This window comes from Channa argus, chromosome 9, assembly GCF_033026475.1.
Source record: "Channa argus isolate prfri chromosome 9, Channa argus male v1.0, whole genome shotgun sequence".
In the NCBI taxonomy this organism is placed as follows: Eukaryota; Metazoa; Chordata; class Actinopteri; order Anabantiformes; family Channidae; genus Channa; species Channa argus.
The window spans coordinates 17,765,458-17,784,899 of NC_090205.1; the positions used below are offsets into that span (position 1 = coordinate 17,765,458).

General features: G+C 39.5%; 1 protein-coding gene across 3 annotated transcripts in view; it reads left to right on the forward strand.

Annotated features, from left to right (window-relative positions):
• The first annotated feature begins 11,831 nt into the window (after window positions 1-11,831).
• Window positions 11,832-19,442, forward strand: part of LOC137133164 (receptor tyrosine-protein kinase erbB-4-like) — a 280,055-nt gene continuing 272,444 nt past the window's right edge. For all 3 annotated transcript variants that reach the window (XM_067516449.1, XM_067516450.1, XM_067516451.1), the window contains exon 1: window positions 11,832-12,244. In XM_067516449.1, coding sequence (XP_067372550.1) covers window positions 12,166-12,244 — 79 coding nt within the window. In that variant the 5' untranslated portion in view covers window positions 11,832-12,165. The remainder of the gene's footprint in view (window positions 12,245-19,442) is intronic.

The following is a 19,442-nucleotide window of genomic DNA, read 5'->3' on the forward strand; positions in this document are numbered from 1 at the left end:
TTACTGTAAACATGGGCTCCATGTTAAAAGGACAGAAAATTGCCTGACCTAATGTTTATTTTCAAAATTGTTGTAAAAAAAAAATCTAAATACAGCATATGCCAAATTTCTGTGAAGTAAATTAGCAGATGTCTGTAAGCCACGTTAATAATAATCCACCCTTGAAGTTGTAAGTGTAATGTTAAGGGTGATCTGTTATTTCACACAAGGACAATAACACATAATATTAATAATAATAATAATAATAATAATAATACATGAAATGATGATGATGATGAAGTAGAAAGAACCTACTCGGACCTCTCAAGAGTGTAGACTGGGGCTCTAATGTAATGCACATGGTCAGTATGAAAGGTTCAGAGCAGTAAGTAGTGGAAAGAAGTCTTTGTGTTCCTCTCTGATCAATAAACTATTTAACTGTCTGAAATTAATCTGCTGTGCTCTACACGTCCTGCTTGATATTAGAGTCTGAAAATACCAGCAGTGTAGGATCTGAGGAAGCTGGTTATGCTACTTATTATACCAAATTGTATAAAAAATCACTGGCATGTTGAACATTTGTCAAAAAGCCAAGAAATTCTCAACAATATTCTTGCACATCTACCTTATATTTACAAACGACCATCGCCTTGTGTATCCGCCTTGTATTCAGAGACATTCAATCTTTTTTTTTTTTTTTCTCTCGCTTCAGGACAGACGGTAGAGGCAACTTTGTGGCTCTGGTTGCAAGACTTCCTCTGTTGGGTTCCACTGCCCATACCTCTTCTGCAGATCCTGTTAGACAATAAGTGTTGTCTGGAGGTGTCAAACGTAATGCCATACACACCTACATAGACTGTGCGTACATAGAAACACGTTTCACACTCAGATTAACACCAAAGCTCCTCATAGTGGCACTGGTGTCTGTCAAAGACTCAGCAGCTAAGCAGGCTTTTGAAAATGTTATGTTTTGTGAATGAAATTCAACTACATAAAGGAATATGTCTGAGTCAAATCAATGTAACCTATCAATATATTAGTGGGGAAAAAAGCACAATTTCAAGCCAAATAATGCTGGTAATCATATACTACACATATGGCACAGTCATGTACTTTGTCTGAACACACACCCACACACCATGGATCATCACTGTAATTTATTGGCACGCTGGAATCTGTGTTGCTTTTGTCTACAAGTGGCATAGCTTGTCCTCTGGGTTTCAGGTTACAGCGCAGGGAGCAGTTCCAGACCTTTTTTAGTCAAGTGTGAATCCTCAGTAAGATTGTGCAATCGCCCGGTGACAAGACCTGTTCCTGTTTTTCCTGCCAGGTAGTGTTGGATGTTTGGACTGGCCCTTAAAACTTCACACATGCCAGAGACACACACACACATACACACACACGCACACGCAACAACAACCCACGCTCACACACACACCCTGTTTGTTTCTCTTACACACCCATAGTTTAGAAGTCAGTAAGGCTAGTTGAAGCACTGTAGAAATCCAGTATCACATGTGCAGCTTGTGTTTGATGTAATGCGAGAAGCTGGGAAAAGATTAGTGCAATTTTAGTGTAATGTCAATGTTGAAACATGGGGGATGGAGCGGTGTAGTGAGGGGTGGTGCCACTGAGCTTCAGATTCTGTTGGGAATACTGGTCTTTTGGCTTTGCACTGACATAAGTGTTTTTCTTTTCTCCTGCGGCTATTTCTACTATACCAATGCAATTGCAACATGTTCAGTGGCAGGGCTGCTGCAATGCTAACTTCCATTTTTTTTAATTTCATTTTATGCAAACGAATTCTCAAATGCTAGTTTCATATGTTTGCAGTTAGCTGAAAATGAAGCTGCTGGTCTAAGCTTTTGAGGCCAGTGTTTTGACACCATGTGCACAGACACTCTGGGTTGTGGTCAGAGCGCTTAAAAGAGCGAGGTCATGTGGGGAGGAAGTAGAACTGTGGGGGAACTTCCACTTTCCTTCCTTTGCCTGCCCGCTTTACAGCCATGTCTATTTTTTTTAATGCCTTTTTTATGAACAACAAGGCAGACAACCAGAGCGGAGCCTTTGAGACAAAAACAATGATAAGCAGCTGCATGTGAGCCTAGTAAAGACAGTGGGAAATTCAGAAAAAGAACAAAACATTTAAAAGAAAAAGCAAAGGCAGCGGGGGCAAGCTGGGAAAGTAACCAAGAAAGCACATTAACATACACATCAGGTGCTTCTTCGGACGCCAGGCTGAGCGAGTGGGAAAGAGACAGAAATAATAATAGAGAAACTGACACAGAGAGAGTGAGAGCGGGAGGGATGAATATATCTGACACAGGAAGATAAAAGAACGTGACAGAAAGAGAGAAAGTGGGGTTTTGTAAAACGGGGCACACCTGCTTATACTGTGAAAATGTACTGGGAAGCGAGATACAGTTTGAGGGCTGTCATGAAGCAGACAGCCACAAGTTTACTGTAGGAACTTGGCATTGGGATGTGGGGATACAGGCACTGGTGGTTTGACATAAATGGATGCACAGCTGCGATGAACTGAACTGAAAACAGGAAATATATGTGAACACAAAACTTGTTTTTTTTTATGTTTTTTTTTTTTTTTTTGCACAGACAAATAAAGAGAAGGAAGTTTCATCAATTTAGTGCTATACTAAGTCTGATCTGAATGTCAGCCATACGCTGAGAAGCACATGTGATCACTGGCATTTCCAAATATAGATCTGGACTGTAAATATTTTCTCACCATTTTCTGTTTCACTGTGAAAAATCTGCAATTTCTCTGCAGAATGTATTGGCAATTTTCGGGGGGTGGGACCTAAAAGGGGTCGACTGAAGGAGTCAGGTTCCAAATGATCTCAAGTGATTTAAAGGGCAAGCACACATACTGTAAACCAAAGTGCAAAATTAAATGTCAGCCCTTCATGTTATTCCATTTGCATCACATTCACTGCTGTGGGCTGGGGAGATACGCGTTGGCCCCTCCCTTCGTTTTTCTGCACTAAACTGCATTTGTCAACATCACATCAAACTGCAGTCCTTATGTTACCATAACACTTCAGCCATCCTCATAGTGCATTATGTCTTGTGATGACGGGGTTGTGACAGAACAGTGACACTCAACCTGAAATCCAATTTTGAATTACGGCACCTTTGAGATCTACTTTGTAGTCAACATGTGTTTTGCAGCCTGTAAGGTATGAAGACAGTGAACCACACTCACAGTTGTTTCTCTACAGTGATGCTCAGTGAGTCTGAAAGGTCTGGCATTACTGTACTTCTCAGAAGAGGCTGGGACAATACTGTTACTCAAACTGACATGTTGTCATTGCTGTTAATCCTGTCCTTGTGATGTAAATGATCTGTGAAATGAAAGAACTCTACAAAACAAAATTAGTATGCTGTTAAAAAGGGTGTTTTTCTTGGTTTCTAAACCTGAGTTCCCAAAATTAATAATGCATGTGTGAATTTAGATGAGAGTTATGAAAGTTCTTGGCATTAATTAAAAAACTCAATGGTAATTATAGTAATCACAGTAGTTCTTGCTGTTGATTAATTGCTATTTGATGTTAAACTCTGCTAATCAGTATTTTTCACTTTCAGCTTATCTTGCAACTTAAGAAAGGGAGTTAAACTTAAAGCAGCTGGTGCTGGGTCTTTTGACACATTTTACACCTTTTGTTTTTCAAATGTCAGCGCTTTTCTTGTGGTTGCACACGTTTGGGTCAAGGCAACAGTTAAGTAGGAAAGACTAACACACTGCTAAACAGCTTTGAGGCCTAGCTGGTCGGGCCTCTTCCAGGAAGAAAATGATGCGCTTTATAAATAAAAATATCTGTCAAGACTTTGGGAAGAGTAATTTGCTATGAGAGATAGGAAAAAGCAAACATGATGCTTGAGTCACCCCCACAGAAGACCCACTTTACAATGTGTTTTTCAAGCTACCTCCAGAGTGCTTTATTGGCATCAAAAGAGGAACCCTCCTTATCTGAACCAAAATATATTTCTTATGAATTGTGTCAGTACTGTTTATAAAACAGTGTTGGATCATATACTGTAGAACCATGAATACAATAATTCTTAATTGTTACGGCATGACTCATTCACCATATTACTGTAATCTCTCACTGAGGTGAACCAAGATTTGCACCATTTCATCAATGCCTGCAATGCGTGGTTCTTGTTATCACCAGTTTTTGAGAGTAAAATAATTTTCTCACAGGTGACATGAAGGGCTGAGAAGAACTGAAGTGCAACAAACTGGTAATTTATGTTACCGCCTATTTGTGTATACTGTTCTCTATCGCCAAGATAAAATGTCTCCTTATTCCAGGCACTGAGATCAAAATAATTCACCAACATGAATTTATAAAATTCTTCACTTAGATGGAACGAACAGTGACTCTGTGGCCAAAGCCATATGCTTTGTATTACATACAGTCTAAAGTATTTCCATTGCTACTAAAAGAGCTAAAATTATTTAAATACCAAGCAGGGGTCTATTTCAAACTTCATTTGTTTCAGAAAAAGATTTGGGTTGTATGACTGGAAATTGTAATTTACATGTTCTTGTAATGTTTGTTTGTTTGTTTGGGTTTTGTTTGTTTTTTTCAAATCATTTTCAAGTTGAAAGCCCAAACAGGATAAAATAGACAAAATGTGGAGACTCTTCTGCTCTCATCTCATCTTTTTCTGTTCTCTCTTCATAGGAAAAGACTAAATGTCACTACAGGAACCTAACACACAGTATGATAGTGTAAAACTTTATGGAACAATTTTACATAAGCAGTCACGCAGCCATGAGTTCAGCTTTTCTTTCAAAGGAAACAGGAAAAGACTTATTGACGCGATAAGTTTTGATTTAATTTGTGCCAATTTTGGTTTTTGCTTGCCAACAGTTTTGATTTACATCAGTTTCTTTTAGCTAAAAATCTTGTGTTTTTTAGCATGTTTATCACATAATGTGCTATGTACAAAGTCAAAAGTTAACTTGTATGGCCCACATGCTGTTTTTGTGATCATTCTTTCCAGATTTTTATTTTCAGCAGGAAACACTGAGTGCAGTAAAGCATGTTAACACAGGTTTTTTTAATTTCTCTTATAACTTTCTTCTTTTTTTCTATCCATATATCCACCTCAGTAACACACACACACAAACACACACACACAATCAAACACCCACATGCATCGTTACTTTGTAGCAGTTTCCTTTTTGAAGTACCTGTACCTTTTGGATTCAACGCCAGAGCCTTTCTCTTACTGCCATCCAGTGGTGACTTGTTGCATTTCTGGGGTCCAAATATCTGTGATGACGACCTGTTCATTTCCATCCTGTAGATGGCAGCAATGTAAAGCAAACCTCTATACCAATATGGCCAGTATTCCTCTTATCACTATCAACCTAACAGTGCAAGGCAAAGCCCATCACAGGCAGCCATTCATAACTAAAAAAAAGTCTTCTCTGTGCCTCATCCTCAGGTCTCACTTGACTTGGTTGGCCTCTTTTGAACTTCTGCCCAGCCGGTAATTTGCAATGTAAGCTATCCAATTTACAACACCTTCACAAGGGCACATGCTAACGATTACTCATGACTGCGGTGCAGGTTTCACTACAAGTTTATGTGTTAGTGTGTGTGTGATGCTGCAATTATATGGCAACACTGGAGAAAGAATACCCAGTCAGACTATGGTGGAGACTCAAACATATATGTGCACTTCATACTTTCCAGTGATAATCTGTAATAATCATGATAATAATAATAATCTTCAAACCTAAAACTTTGTATCAGCTAAAGTAGCACAAAAAAACATGGTGTATGCAGTTACATGTTGCTGCATAATATGCACTGACTGCAACTAAGCTATAAGACATTATTGCTCCAGGCACTTATGTGACTGATAATAATGTTTAAAGTCTAGTGTCACTTCAGTGAATCAACAAACATCTGAACTCTTGCCCTGCAGTTCCTTTCTCACTAGGAAAGGAGAGAGGGAAGGAAATGTGATGCATCATGTTCACCCTAAAACGGATCTGGTGGTTTTGGGGATTTGAACAATTCCATCACAACCTACAGCAGAATTAGCCTGCTGAACTCAGTGGACGGCGAGCATTCGTCAGCAAACTCTGCAGTTAGATGCGACTCGATGGCAGTCAACATTTCCCCTAATGGGAAACAATTACACACTCAGTGGCTTCTTCAGTGACTTCTGATGAGACTCATTCACTGAGGAAATGGCCACGTAATCATGTGTGTGTAATGTGCTAACGCTGCTTATTGCTCACTGAGTCACACTCACGCATAGCCCGTCAGTTGGGTTTGATCAGAGAAAATAATCAAAGGGGAATGGCTGTAAGTGTACAACACACACACACATGCGCACACACACGAACACATACAAAAAAATAATTACTCTATTGTCATGTACTTGTTATTTTAAATGTGTCCTCACAAACAAGTCTCCCACAAAGCTGAATAATTACTGTTGCTTCTTTTTTCTTAGGAGGGTGACTATGTGAATAAATTACACTGAGGAAATAGACACTTTTTATGATTCATACCCAGCTGGACTACAGCACTGATGTAAACATACTCTACAAACAAACATAATTTCTTTTCCTTGCAGGCATCTGGATTGTTGCTTTTAGCACCAGCAATAGATTCTGTCTTTTTCAAAAAAAAAACTGGTTCAGTTGTCTTAAAGCCAAGAATTCAAAACTAAATTAAAAAAAAAACAATAGAATACATTCATCATGTAATAATCATCATCATATCAGGCTTAACCTCAAATTTTCACATTCTTAATACAGTTTTTGTTTTGTTTAGTTTTTTCTTTTTTTTTTACATCTGTATATTTGCAAACTGCTGCAAAAGCATTAATTGTATGTTGAGAATAAAAGTGTTGAGTGATCATTATCTGGCAACCAAAACATATGAAAAATGATTATCGATACATACATCAATAGGCAGTATTGACATGTACGATGGAGTGTAAAAGCGTGAGCGTTTCGTGCTTGAACTCATGCAGATAGCGTGCTGTAAAGCGTGAGAACAAATAATCACATGTTTTTTGGCCTCTGATAACAGAGTTACTATATTTGTCATCACCAGCTACAATTTGAAACAATTAAATCTACTGTGTAGAAAAACACTACCCACCTGCTGCATCATCTCAGCTGATCTGCATTTAGATTTTTTTACTATGATGAATTTATCTTCTGATGTGAATCACAAAGCAGCCCGTTTCCTGACAGAACTCATACTGCTTGTTGTATAAATAATTCTAATTAAGGCTCAGTTACAGAAGTGGTTCTTGGTTTGCATGATGGCTACTGATCTTGCACATATCATTTTAGATATGCATACAAAGCTGATGCAATTAGTGAGCAACAGTGCAACTTTTTATGGCTCAGATTCAAGCCAATCACTTGGTCCAAAGCAGTCGTCTGAAATATTTTTATGGAAAGTTATTCACAAGTGGGTATTTTCTTCTTTTTAAATCAGCTAACTTCAGTATGACAACATTTATAACATAATGATGCTCAAGGACAGGATGCGACAGATTAGGTAAAACTTGTCCATTAAGTATATATATATTTGAAGCATTATACATTTATCTCTACTGCACAATACCTGCTAACTAAAATAGTTTGGTGTGTTTTATATAAAAATCTACAAATTGAATGTGCCATGGTTGTTAAGTCACATGATCAAACATGGCATTAAGAGGATTATTTGCCTATGTATGCATATTAGCTTTAGTATTCAGTCCTTTGACTCCTCAAACAACACAAGTTCATTCTTCTTATGTGCAGTTCCAGATTACTTTATATGCTTCACTTGGATGTCGCTAAAACTGGAGCAGTGTGTCTTGGTGGGTAGAAGCACCATACTGCAACCATTGCAGTTTCTGGAGCCAAAAAAGCAAAACATGGCCAAATCGGAGGAAATTTGAATGGAGCTGAAATGAGACACACAAGCAGCAAAACAGCACTTTGGCTGAGTGCGATAGGCAAACATACCCCGAGGCATCTTAAGCCTTAAAATCTTGAATAGAATAATTAATTTAAATCACCAATAAACAAAATATATGCTATGCAAAAAGAAAAAAGAAACAAAGTACTTGTTTTGTGTAAGAAATTAGTCAGTTTGCTTCAAGCACACAGTGACGAGTGGAATATCCGATTCTGGCACTTCCCCACTGGCTGTCAGCATCCGTGCCATACGGAGGAGGGATTTAGCAAAAAGGCAGTTTTTTAATGATTAAGGGGGAAAAGGGGCTGAATATTCCCACAGACCTTTAATGCCACATTGTTGTCTAGTTGAGTTATAGGAACCCATGACAGAAACTAGTCAGACAGGTATACAAAAACCAAATGGAATTTTTTGTATAGGGCTTCTGTAAAAGTCTCCATTAACAATGAATAATCAGTGAATAAAAGCAGAACAGGATGGTGGGGGTGTTGGTGATTGAATTTTTTATCAGTCAAATGATGTGTCATCTCTGTTTATCTATCCACTGTTGCATTCGACCTGAGAACAGCCTGCAGCTTGAGATGTCACCTGACATAGATACAATCATTGACTAATCATTATGGATTAGGAATCTGTGCCAGAACCACATCTCATCCCAAGTCATTAATAATTTAAAAATGCACATTTTAAACAGGGACTATTTACATTGTTACAGTAATGGCAAAAAGACACAGTTTGGGTTTCAAATGTGTATATACATATTTATATATGTGTATATATGTATACATTTTTTAAAAATATCTATTTTTTAAGGGACTGTTGTTATCAGTGTTTACAACGACTATTGATATTGATTGAGTGTGTGCTTCAATGTGTACAAATTCCGAAATAGTTTCAGGTTTTACGAAAGTCTTTTCGTTTCCATCCTTAGACAACTTCAGTATTATCTGTTCAACAAACTGTTTTGTTTTGACAATAACAAATGTCTCTAGGTTTTTGCTGCCCTGGCATCTACAAAATTGAAATAAATGGTTTTATTTTTTTGAAAAAAGAATTCATCTTCTTTCTCCTTTATGGTTTTGAAAAGATAGGGGTACTCAGAGGCATCGCACTATCTGCTATTAGAGGATCTTTTGTACAGATGCATGTGACTCAACTGTTGCTTTTTAGCTGTTTTGAAAAGATGCAATTTACTGAAAGTTGGATTGCACGTATGTATTGTTAAAACATTTTATCTATTGGAAATCCCACTCAAATAGCATCACAGGGCGCAAAACCAGACAAAGGTCATTTACATCCACACATGAGTACGTACAGACTGTGGCCATTGAACATATCAGTGGATCTGCATCTCTTGTAAAACACTTATTGTTTCCATGATTAACAGAGATTTCATGCTACTGTGACTGTGTGAGATGGCTACTTAATCTCTGCTGCTTAAAATGTTACTGTAGCATTTAAACATGGCTCAATCATTTCACACGTAAATCTGCAATAAATAAAGGAATGGTTAACAAAGACCTCTTAGTTGACTGTGACTGACTGGCAAACCATCAGTAAAGGACACGTAATTCAATCCCAAACTTCCTCTGTCTCTGCAACATGTGGCTGGGACAGTTTATCATACTGAAGGTTTATCTAAGTGTGGGGGAGAAGTGCTATGCTGCAGGGAGAGATTGCCTTTACTTGCACAGCACCAACAGAGCAAAACAATGTGCCGCATGATAAAAAATTGCTTCATAACTCTCACATTGTGTGTCTGGCATCATTATGAGGCACAATAGCCTCTGGAGGGCCCCGGCTTTTATTGGCGTGCCTCTTGCAGCAGCAAAGTCTCATCCATTAAACAAATCAGGGGGTTATGTATTAGATTAGCTGTACAGCAGGCACCGGGGAACGCCTAGAAGAACACATGAAACCTCATCTCATTCCCTCTCATAATCCCCTGGAATAAATTACCTAATTGACAGCATTAGGGTGATACTGACAGAAGGTGCCTCTTAAAGCATAATGTATAATGAAAATACAGAACATTGCTAAATTGCATTTTTGTTATTAAAAATGATAAACGGAAGCCATTTGGGGAATATTTAGAGTGAAGCCTCTCCTCGTAGAACGCTGCCAGATCTAATTTTTCCATATTTCTTAATAAATTTGAGGTGTCAGTAATATTAAAAGCTTGTTTCTGCTGAGGCATATTTAATAAAGCTTCTGTGTGATAGGAAGCCAATGTCAGACTGAGAGTCAGGAAACTAGCTGGTGGCAGCTTGGATGGCCCAACCCCCCTACTGTGTCTCCGCGCTGGGCCTTTGACCTATGAGGTGAGAAATGGACTGCCCCCCACTGGTGAAAGGTCAATACTGCAGCGGCGGTTCAAGAAGTGCCCCTCACAGTTCAGTGCACTATTCATTCTGCAACCAAGCTGAAAGCAACAGAGCCTTTTGACTTTCTTCAAAGTGAGAAGTGCATCCCATTTCCCTAAAGTGTTAGGTACTGTACACTTAACTCAGAGAAGTTCAGCTCACTGTTCCAGTGTCAGAAAAAGGAACCTGTGTGTGTGTGTGTGTGTGGGTAGGTGGCATGGCTCCCGTTAAATGCAAAGGGGAGGAGTGGCCTCCCTATAGCTAAAAGAAGTGTGTCTATGAACTTAATTTGATTATCGCTCAGGCATATACTTTGATGTTTTGTAAAGTTAAAGGGAATGAAAGGGACTTCCTCTAGATGTAAGGAAGCTAAAAACCATTATCCAATGTGTCAGTCCCCTCAAAGACCCAATAATGATAGAAATTACTTCCAGCTGTCAAACTCATATCATAAGAGTCCAGTGTGTTGCAGCCTGAATACTGTAAGTGGTTTCATCACGCAGAAATTAGGCTAAGGCTAATTTTCCTGCCATTCTAACTATACATGAATGAGTCAGACATATACACATTTATTTATTTGCCCCTTTGATAAACCAACACTAGCACAAATTAAGCAAAATGTGTGTGTGTGTGTGTGGGTGGTTGTATAGATATTGGTGGAATGTGTGTGTGTGCACGGAGCTCAGGATGGGGGACAGTCAGCGTGTATTATTTCTGTCCAGATGTGTGGACATATTGTAACTGCAGGAGGCCTCCCCTCTTCTCCTAAAGTGAAAAAGTAGACAGCAGCTAGTTCAGAAAGTAATAACCTTTTGTCACATTGTTTCTTTTGCTCCCACTATCTTAGTTGCTTTTGTGTCACTGCAAAGTCACTGCTTTCAAACTGTTACAAATAGCTCAGTGAGCACAATAATATCACTATCTAAACATTCTTTTTGACTTTTATTTGTGGCACTTACACCTCGCCACCCTTGGGGAAATTATTACTGATAAGTGAAGGAAAATGGAAAGCTTTGCTTAAGATGCAGCATGCATCTGGGGTTACAATTTTGCCGTCAAAATGTCTTTTTTTCCCCACAGCCCGGCTGTGTTGTATCATGGTTTACAGAATGAAACAATTGCAGATAGGGCAATACATATTTCAAATCAGGGAATCTAGTAAATAGACAATTTAATTATAACCCTGGTTATACATAGTTAGACCTGTTCTGCTTTTAAAAATCACTGTCACGGGCCCGAAGTAAAGTGCAGACTGTTCCAGTCACCTACATGTGACAATCGAATCTAATTTACCAATTAAACCTTTGCATCCTTCTCCCAGCATTTAGCGTCAGCGTGTGCAGTCTGACAGGTGCAAAGGAGCCGACGCACAAATTCATGGACTTTTGGCATCTTTCATCAGCCAATGGCGGCACATGTGGAGTTGAGACTGGCGGGGTTTAGGTTGATGGTCGGGCACATTCGCCAATCGCAGTGTCTGTAGGAGGAGTTCAGGGGCTCGGAGGTGTGTTTGAAGAATTCGAGTCTACAGCTGCATACTGTGGCCAAGTCTTGGAGTAATGGCATGAGTACTGCTTAATACTGTTTAGGCAAGCTTCACATTGCGCGCATTGGAACCTAATATTCGAGCATTCGTGATTTCACGTCAGTCCCAAAGTAGGTCAACAGGCACCGAGAAGCGAGGAGGAGGACATTCTGACAAAGTGTAAACTTAGTCAAAGCGACTAAAGTCCCCAAACTCGCAGGCGAAAGGGGCTTCTGACGCCAACGACTCATCCTTTCTGGCTGTTTTAAGGAAGGATACGCTGCTGGACATGTGAATTTAAAGGAGATACTTGCCAAGCACAACAATGAAACCAACGACTGCCCCGTGTTGCTTCGGCTTTCTCCTGACTTGCCTCTTGTTTGGCTCGAGCTCTTCACAATCAGGTGAGTGAACGCCGTTCGACTGCTGCCCAGAGCGCTGTGGAGCTGCTCGGTGCGTACTGAGCGCAACCCTCTATCGAGCAGACTTTTTTTCTTTCCCCATTCATGTTGTCCTTTTTACGCATGTAAGAAGAGGGTTTATCAGTTCCACTTCGCTCGTGCTTTTGGGTTTTTTTTTCTTTTACTGTCACCTTTTAATCGAAATGATGGAGAAACGTGTTACAGAATAACAATGAAACGGGGGGATGACGCACAGGGCATTGTGATACTTGCACACAGGTGACAGTTACAGGAGTACACACATAATTGTTGTGTTGTGTTGTGATGAATCCAAACCAGTGGCTTGCTCGTTCTTCGCTGTGCACAGTTGAATTTGGAGACAAAGGAGAGTGATTAATGTCCATCACACATGTCCTTAGACACCAGTACCGATAAACACTGAAGTAACAGCCTCGCTTTACTGCGCTCATTTCTTCCTCCCGTGGATAGACGGGCTGTTTGCTGCCAGACTCCGTTTCCAAAGTTCCCTCTTGACTCTACACTTTTTTCTCCTGCAGAATTGTGTATAAATATAAATAACGCAGGTGGGGTGAACAGCAACAGCCTCCATCCTTTTTGGGGGTTTGTGCAGTTCGTTGCCATGCCAGGGGCACCAGTTTGATCAAACCACTTTGTGGGATACACTCTCTTCTTTGTTTTGTTTTAGCACTGATCTGTCTGACTCTCATCTGTGCAAAGTGTGAGAGCGGTTGGAAAAAATCATACACATGAATTTTGTATTCGGGGAAAAGAGGGCAAAGCGGATTGTATAGTGAGTCCCCCTCAGGGATCATGTGGATCACAGTTTGACAGCCAGCGCTGTAGCGCACAGGACTGTGACCGTGGCAGTACCGACCGTACAGCGCGGCGGCGCTCTTTACGCACAGGGACGTACTGTATATGTGCACTCAGTCTGCGAGAGTTCAGTCCGGGTAATTTGTTTATTCACCCAATCACATGCACTTTGTTTCTGGCTTGACGTTTTTTGCTTTTTCCCTTTTGTTCTGTAAATAATGACACCGCTACGAGTCAAAGACACTTTCCGCGTTTTATAGTTACTCTGAATGTTATTTTAATGTATTGGCACTATTATTACTGAATGCGGTGATGTCAGTAAAGTCATTTGAATTTGAGAGCGAGAGAGAAAAGAAAAGAAAAACACACTATCTTGCGAGGACTGCACGAGCCCATAATGCATACATCTTCGCACCCTTTACCATTTATACACAAATATCCAGAGTCGATGTGGATATGGCTGATTAATGCATATACAGAAATAAAACTTAAATCTTACAGTATTATTATTATTGAAACGTAAAAGTTTTATTTTTCCAGTTCAGACCAGCGTTAAAATATAACTTCCACCAATTAAACGAGTAAATAGGCAGATCTGTCTCGTCGCACGTCTTTGGTCTTACTGGATAAAAGTCTTTAAACATGTCGGATTTCCCACCACACAATCTCAGTTTTATCCAAACATGTGGGCGAATATTGCACTGTATGCCCTTAAACTGATCCCATAACTAGTGAATGTCAATTATAACGCACATCTACACTGAATAAGTCTTGGAGCCTTAAAGGGGAACAGAGGGTGACCGAATTAAATGGTTGGACGGTGGGGATGAATGAATGTCCCCCTGTCGTTGAGGGGTGGATTTAATGATTTGGAGGCTGCAGGTAAACCCAGATATGTCCTGTTCTGTTTTAACCCCCTTTCCAGTAAAGGCTTTACAAGCTATTCAGTGAAAAAAATTTGGGGGGGGGGATAGAAGCATACTGTAGGTTAATTTTAGCTGAATTAAGTGATTTAAATATTGCGAGGAGCTGCAACACTTGTTGCACAGTGCTTCACACAGAAAAGATGCACTCTGCAATAAAAATGTAATTCCTGCCATTTTCCAGCAACTGGTCCATTTGACTGCAATGTCAAAAGGTTCAAGGCAAGAGGAAATAAAATGCCCGTCACTTGTTTATTGTTGTCTATAGTCAAGTTGCAATGCTAATAAAACATTTCCTGTTGTTGCTCCTTCAAATTAAAAGCAGTTTATTCTGCGAACACAATTATCACTTATTGTGAAGCCGAAACAGAAAATGTAATCTGTCAGTGTCAGCAGTTTTGCAATTTGTATTTGGAAAATGAAAATTTTGTATAGAGCACATTTTGAAAGCCAGTCAGTTTTATTGATCACAGTGAAGAATGAAACGCACAATGGAAATGTTGCAGTTTATGAAAAGCTCCTAGAGGTTCAGACCTCAGGAGATATGAAAAGCTAGTAGCATTTTGAAACGCACTGTCTAAGTAATAGTCTATTTTCTTGTAATGTGTGGAAGTGGTATGTTGGTGTAGGTGATACAGTACATGTAGTACTTTGAGTACATGTTGTTGGTTATTCCAACACAATAATTAGTAAAAAAGCATTTTATGATATATTCTGTCAAAACATCATTTTACAATCCTGTTTTCTTGTGGTCCCCCTAATTTGGGGGCCACAGGCCATTCCTTTGTCTTATAGTAAAGTCTGCCTCTGATAGCACTGAGCTATGGTGAAAAATCAGCGATAGGCACAGTTCCTTATTGGTACAGTGTTATTCTTCACTATCGCTTTTCAAAATAAAAGGATTGTTGGAGAAACATTGGTTCATGCTTATACGTGAAACTCTTTAGTGAGAAATCATGTTGATTTATTTCAGAAACTAGGTTTGGGATTTGGACGCAACTTGGACATAGTTTTTCTCACTTATTAGAATAAATTTTGATTTTAAATGTGAGCAGAATAATTTTGTCAAGAGGGTGTTTGACAGCGCGTATCCAAGCAAGCTGCATTCCCAGAAATTATAAAAACACTATGACTACTTCACACACCTGTCCTTCAGAGACCTTTCAGATATGTTGTTGTTTTTTTTTTTTTTTAGTTTTTTACCAGAAAGTTGGAAATCCAGCATGTGCGTGCTGTTGGTGACACCGTTACACAGGCTGATCACCTGGTAAAGCTCCAGATCTTATAAACATATTTTGGAAATCAAAGGAACAACAAAAAAGAGAGCTGTTCAAATTCCAGTCTCTGAATCAGTGTTAATGGAGATTATGTGGTAAGAAGGACTTGGCAGAGAAAAGGAAAGTGATGGTGTATGTTTGTGGACCTCCGGGTACGAACAAGGTGTCTGTGTTGGAATCGCTGTTGTGTGCATGCTGAAGCCAGAGATTTGCGTAGGAGGCTTTACGCAGGAAATGTGCATACGTGCAATTGCAAAAATGTTTTTTTTTTTTTTTAAATATAGTTCTCAGACATGAGCCTGGGTCTCCCCTACTGAGTCATCATAAGGTAGTGCTCTGTCATAAAGAGGGTTATATTTATGTAAAGTGTTATTATATTTTCAGTTATACTGAAAAAAATCTTTCCTAACAATGGGAACTGTTTTATATTTGTGCAGGCAATTTACCATTTTATCACTGTTGAACATGAATATGACCCCAAACTGCACGTTATAGATTTTCACATTGCAGCAGGGTACATGTCTGCATGTGTGTGCCACAAAGTCCCTGCACTGCACTCTGCACTTCATCTGACTCCAGTTATATGTTGGAGCTGGAGCACAGAGATAGGAAATGTATACAGCTGCCGGCTCATAACCTTAACACCATATTCCATTTGTATACCTTCTTACTCTGGAGTAAAATCACCTGTTTCAGGTGTAGCTGTGTATTTGTGTGGAGTAGGCATTTTTTAATTTTTTTTTTTGTTTGTTTTTCAGTTTGTGTAATTAGTGCAGAGTAGATAAACTACATCCCTAAATGAGCATGTTTCACAGCTCTAAGCAGTTTCTTCTTTCCTCATTCATACTGACTCAAAAGGTAAATAAAGTACCTCCTAAAAAATGAAAACGGTGGTCAATTTTATAGGGTCACCCACTGTTTACTGGATTGGATTTGGCAGTGCACTGTGCAGCTGATATGTGGGTTCATAGTATCTCAAAATGTTTACAAGGAGTGAAGAACAGAGAGATTCGGTTGGCAATAGGAGACACGAGAATTTATTTCTTTTCTATTTCTTTTTCTTTTCACCCTCAGCGCTCTGCAGACTGACACTTCTTGTATTCATTGTTGTAGTTTTTTCTTCCAGTCTAAAGCATAGGGAAAGAATGGTATCATTTGACAGCCCACACAGCTCTGCTTCATCAAAAAGCCCTCTTACAGTCATAGCTTTACCTGCTGTCGCCTCTTAAAGGAGCTTTGACCCCTCACCAACACCAGGCTTTTTATTAGAAGAATGGCAGTCTTTGATTAGGTGCTGATCCACTTCCATTTGTTGGTAAAAGGAATGTAAAGCTCAATCTCCTCTGTCTCAGTCAGGGCGAGATATGAGGGGCAACTCAGGGCCATCAGATCACCATATAGCAAAACCTCGTGAACGAATATTATTTCACACCAAATCTTTGTTTTTCATGTGATCAAGAGGAGTCAACCACCTGATCAGTGCCAGTTGACAGTGCAGATCTGGTTTGGCAGTAATGTGAACTATTAGATGCAGATGATTATATTCATTGTTTTCCCACTTTCAATCGGTTTTGTTCATCCTTCCCTGTATGACAATAACTAAAACCTAAAAGACATCATTGCATAAACCTTGTCTCACTGACAGCCAAAACAAAGCAACTGCCAAAAGAGATTTTCTATCGATAAGAAATTCGCACCATTTTTAGAGGATTTTCCTTTCCCAGTGATTTCACCCTGCAGCCAGATAAAGGGAAGAAATGCTTCTGTTTGTTTAATTTAGACCAGGGTTTCATTGTAGAATAGTGGAAACCATTATGTTTTCTATAAATCTCCTGATTTCTCAACAAACAAACTGCTTTTGGCATAGAACAACTGGTATTAATAATACATGTGTAGCACCCACACTGTTACCGAAGAATCCCTAATGAAAAATTGCTCCAATATTCCAACAGTGATTAAAAGGGTGTGGGGGTGTGTGGGGGTGTGCGGGTGTGTGTGCTACTCAATAGTGAGTCTGTGGCCTGGTGTCAGTTTTATTCTGTTGTGATGTTGGTGTAATAGTAATATTTCATTGCTGCTATACTACTGATACTAAAATATCAAAATGAAATAATTACCACTGATTTCATTGTTGTTCGTGACAAAAGGGCATTATTCTAATCGTTTCTTTCTGCAGACACTGTTTTCCAGGTTTGACTTGATGGGCTAATAATAAGTCAGACTGTCTGTAGCCAGCAGAAATGATTGGATCATATCCTCCGTGACCTTTGCAAACGCTGCACCCTCATTTATCAGTTGCAGTTATAAATGCACCATTGTCAGCTTGGCTATTAAATGTTATTTTTTTTGTGAAGGATGTCATAATTGGATCGGAAGCTCATCCATGCCTGTTCATCCTTAAAGTGACCAGCAGCCAATCACATACATAATTTGTATTTTAAATGCTAAGTTTGAATTGTCTCTTTTTGTGCTTTTTTTTTTTTTTTTAAATTCATTATGTTCCTCTGCTTTTAGGGTTTCTCCCTTTTCTTTATGTAAAGTATGGGAGAGAGACATGCAAATAGCCAATAATCTCTGTGCAGTACAGCAACAATACAGCATACGGAAAGAATGGTATCATTTCATAACCCAGGTACAATACTTTGACAAACACCGGACTGTCAATTAACAATCATTGCCAGTAAAGAAGGAAACCAATGACCAATTTTGTTCTTTTACCTCACTTTAGCTTAAACTACCACAGAAATCAAATGCATTGTTTGCAGTTATTCAAAATCTAACGAGTTCCAGAGTTTTCTCACAAAAATAGGATGCTTTACTTTACAAAATTCAAAAACTTAAACACAAAAAGATACATTCATTTTAAAGAAACTTTTAATTTTTAATATTCTAAACATTCATGGTTTTTGTAATTACTGTAAATCTTGATGTTGTTAATAATAATTTTTCCACCAATGCAGACTGGGACCAGTATCACCCCCTCTAACTTATGCTTGGTCAATGACTTGTGCGTCGATTATACGCAGAAGCTATGCAAGTGGCATAAATCACACCATAGGCATTGATTCTTACATTACACTGCAAAGCTGCTAGGTAGCAGTGGGGTTTCTGTGCCAATGTCCCGTGTGTTTTCTTGGCCACTGTGTGTTTTCTTTGCCACTGTGATGAGTTTTTTTTGTCCCACAAACAATGGAGACTAAACTGAGCAGATCATGTTGAGCTGCAGCTAACTGATGTTGAACAGAAGTTACTTGTACTGAATTACTGCAAGGCAGGAAGGAAATCGGACATCAGAGGAGATGATCTGTACGACCACTGAACTGAGTGAAGCAGAAGGGCCGAGTGGACCAATAACAATCACATTGCAGCGATGTTCAGATATATTCCTGGGGAGGTGCACATCAGCCTGCAACGTAGACTTCTGTGTAGAGAACCCATGTGAGACCTTCAATGAGGTTACCTGCTTGAGAATAAATCAAGATTTACACACAAACCGCTGTCACTCTGGGCCACCACTCTGAAGTATAAGGCAGAAGCAGGAAATCCAGGCCCTTGTAAGTCTAGTGCGCCCTCTAAACTATGCAGATGTTAGGGGCCTGAACACACCATGTACATTGTGTCTGTCAGTTTGGGAGACTTTTGATCCCTATTGTTGTTGCGGCGGCGGCTGCTGCTGCTGCTGCTGCTCTTCTCACAATCACCCCGTCTGTCCTCCGCATTCTCTTGGAGGGCTGCAGGAGCCTGTCAGGCACCGACCCTTTTGACAACCACATTTTGAAGGTTTCAGAATGTGGTGACAAAGGGTCTAGGAGACATGTGCATGCACTGTGTGTGTTTGTGTGTTTGTATCTGTCAGTGTTTATGTGTATTGCAGCATGGTTGGAGGGACAGAGGTTGACTGACAGACTAACCATGCTCCAGAGACTCTCTCTCTCTCTGCTTCAGTGTCTGCTTGTTCCTCTTCCTCCTCCCACTCTCTGCCTTCATCTGTGGCTTTGTAAGCCTCCACAAAATGTGGGAACATTATAATGACAATGGAAATTATGGCTAATCTTTGTTAAGACACACTCATTACCGCCATGTTTTAGAGTCCGATGATAAGAGTTGGTCTGCCATGTTTTTTTTTTTTTCCCTCTCTGAAGCGACAGCCTGACATATTGGATTGAT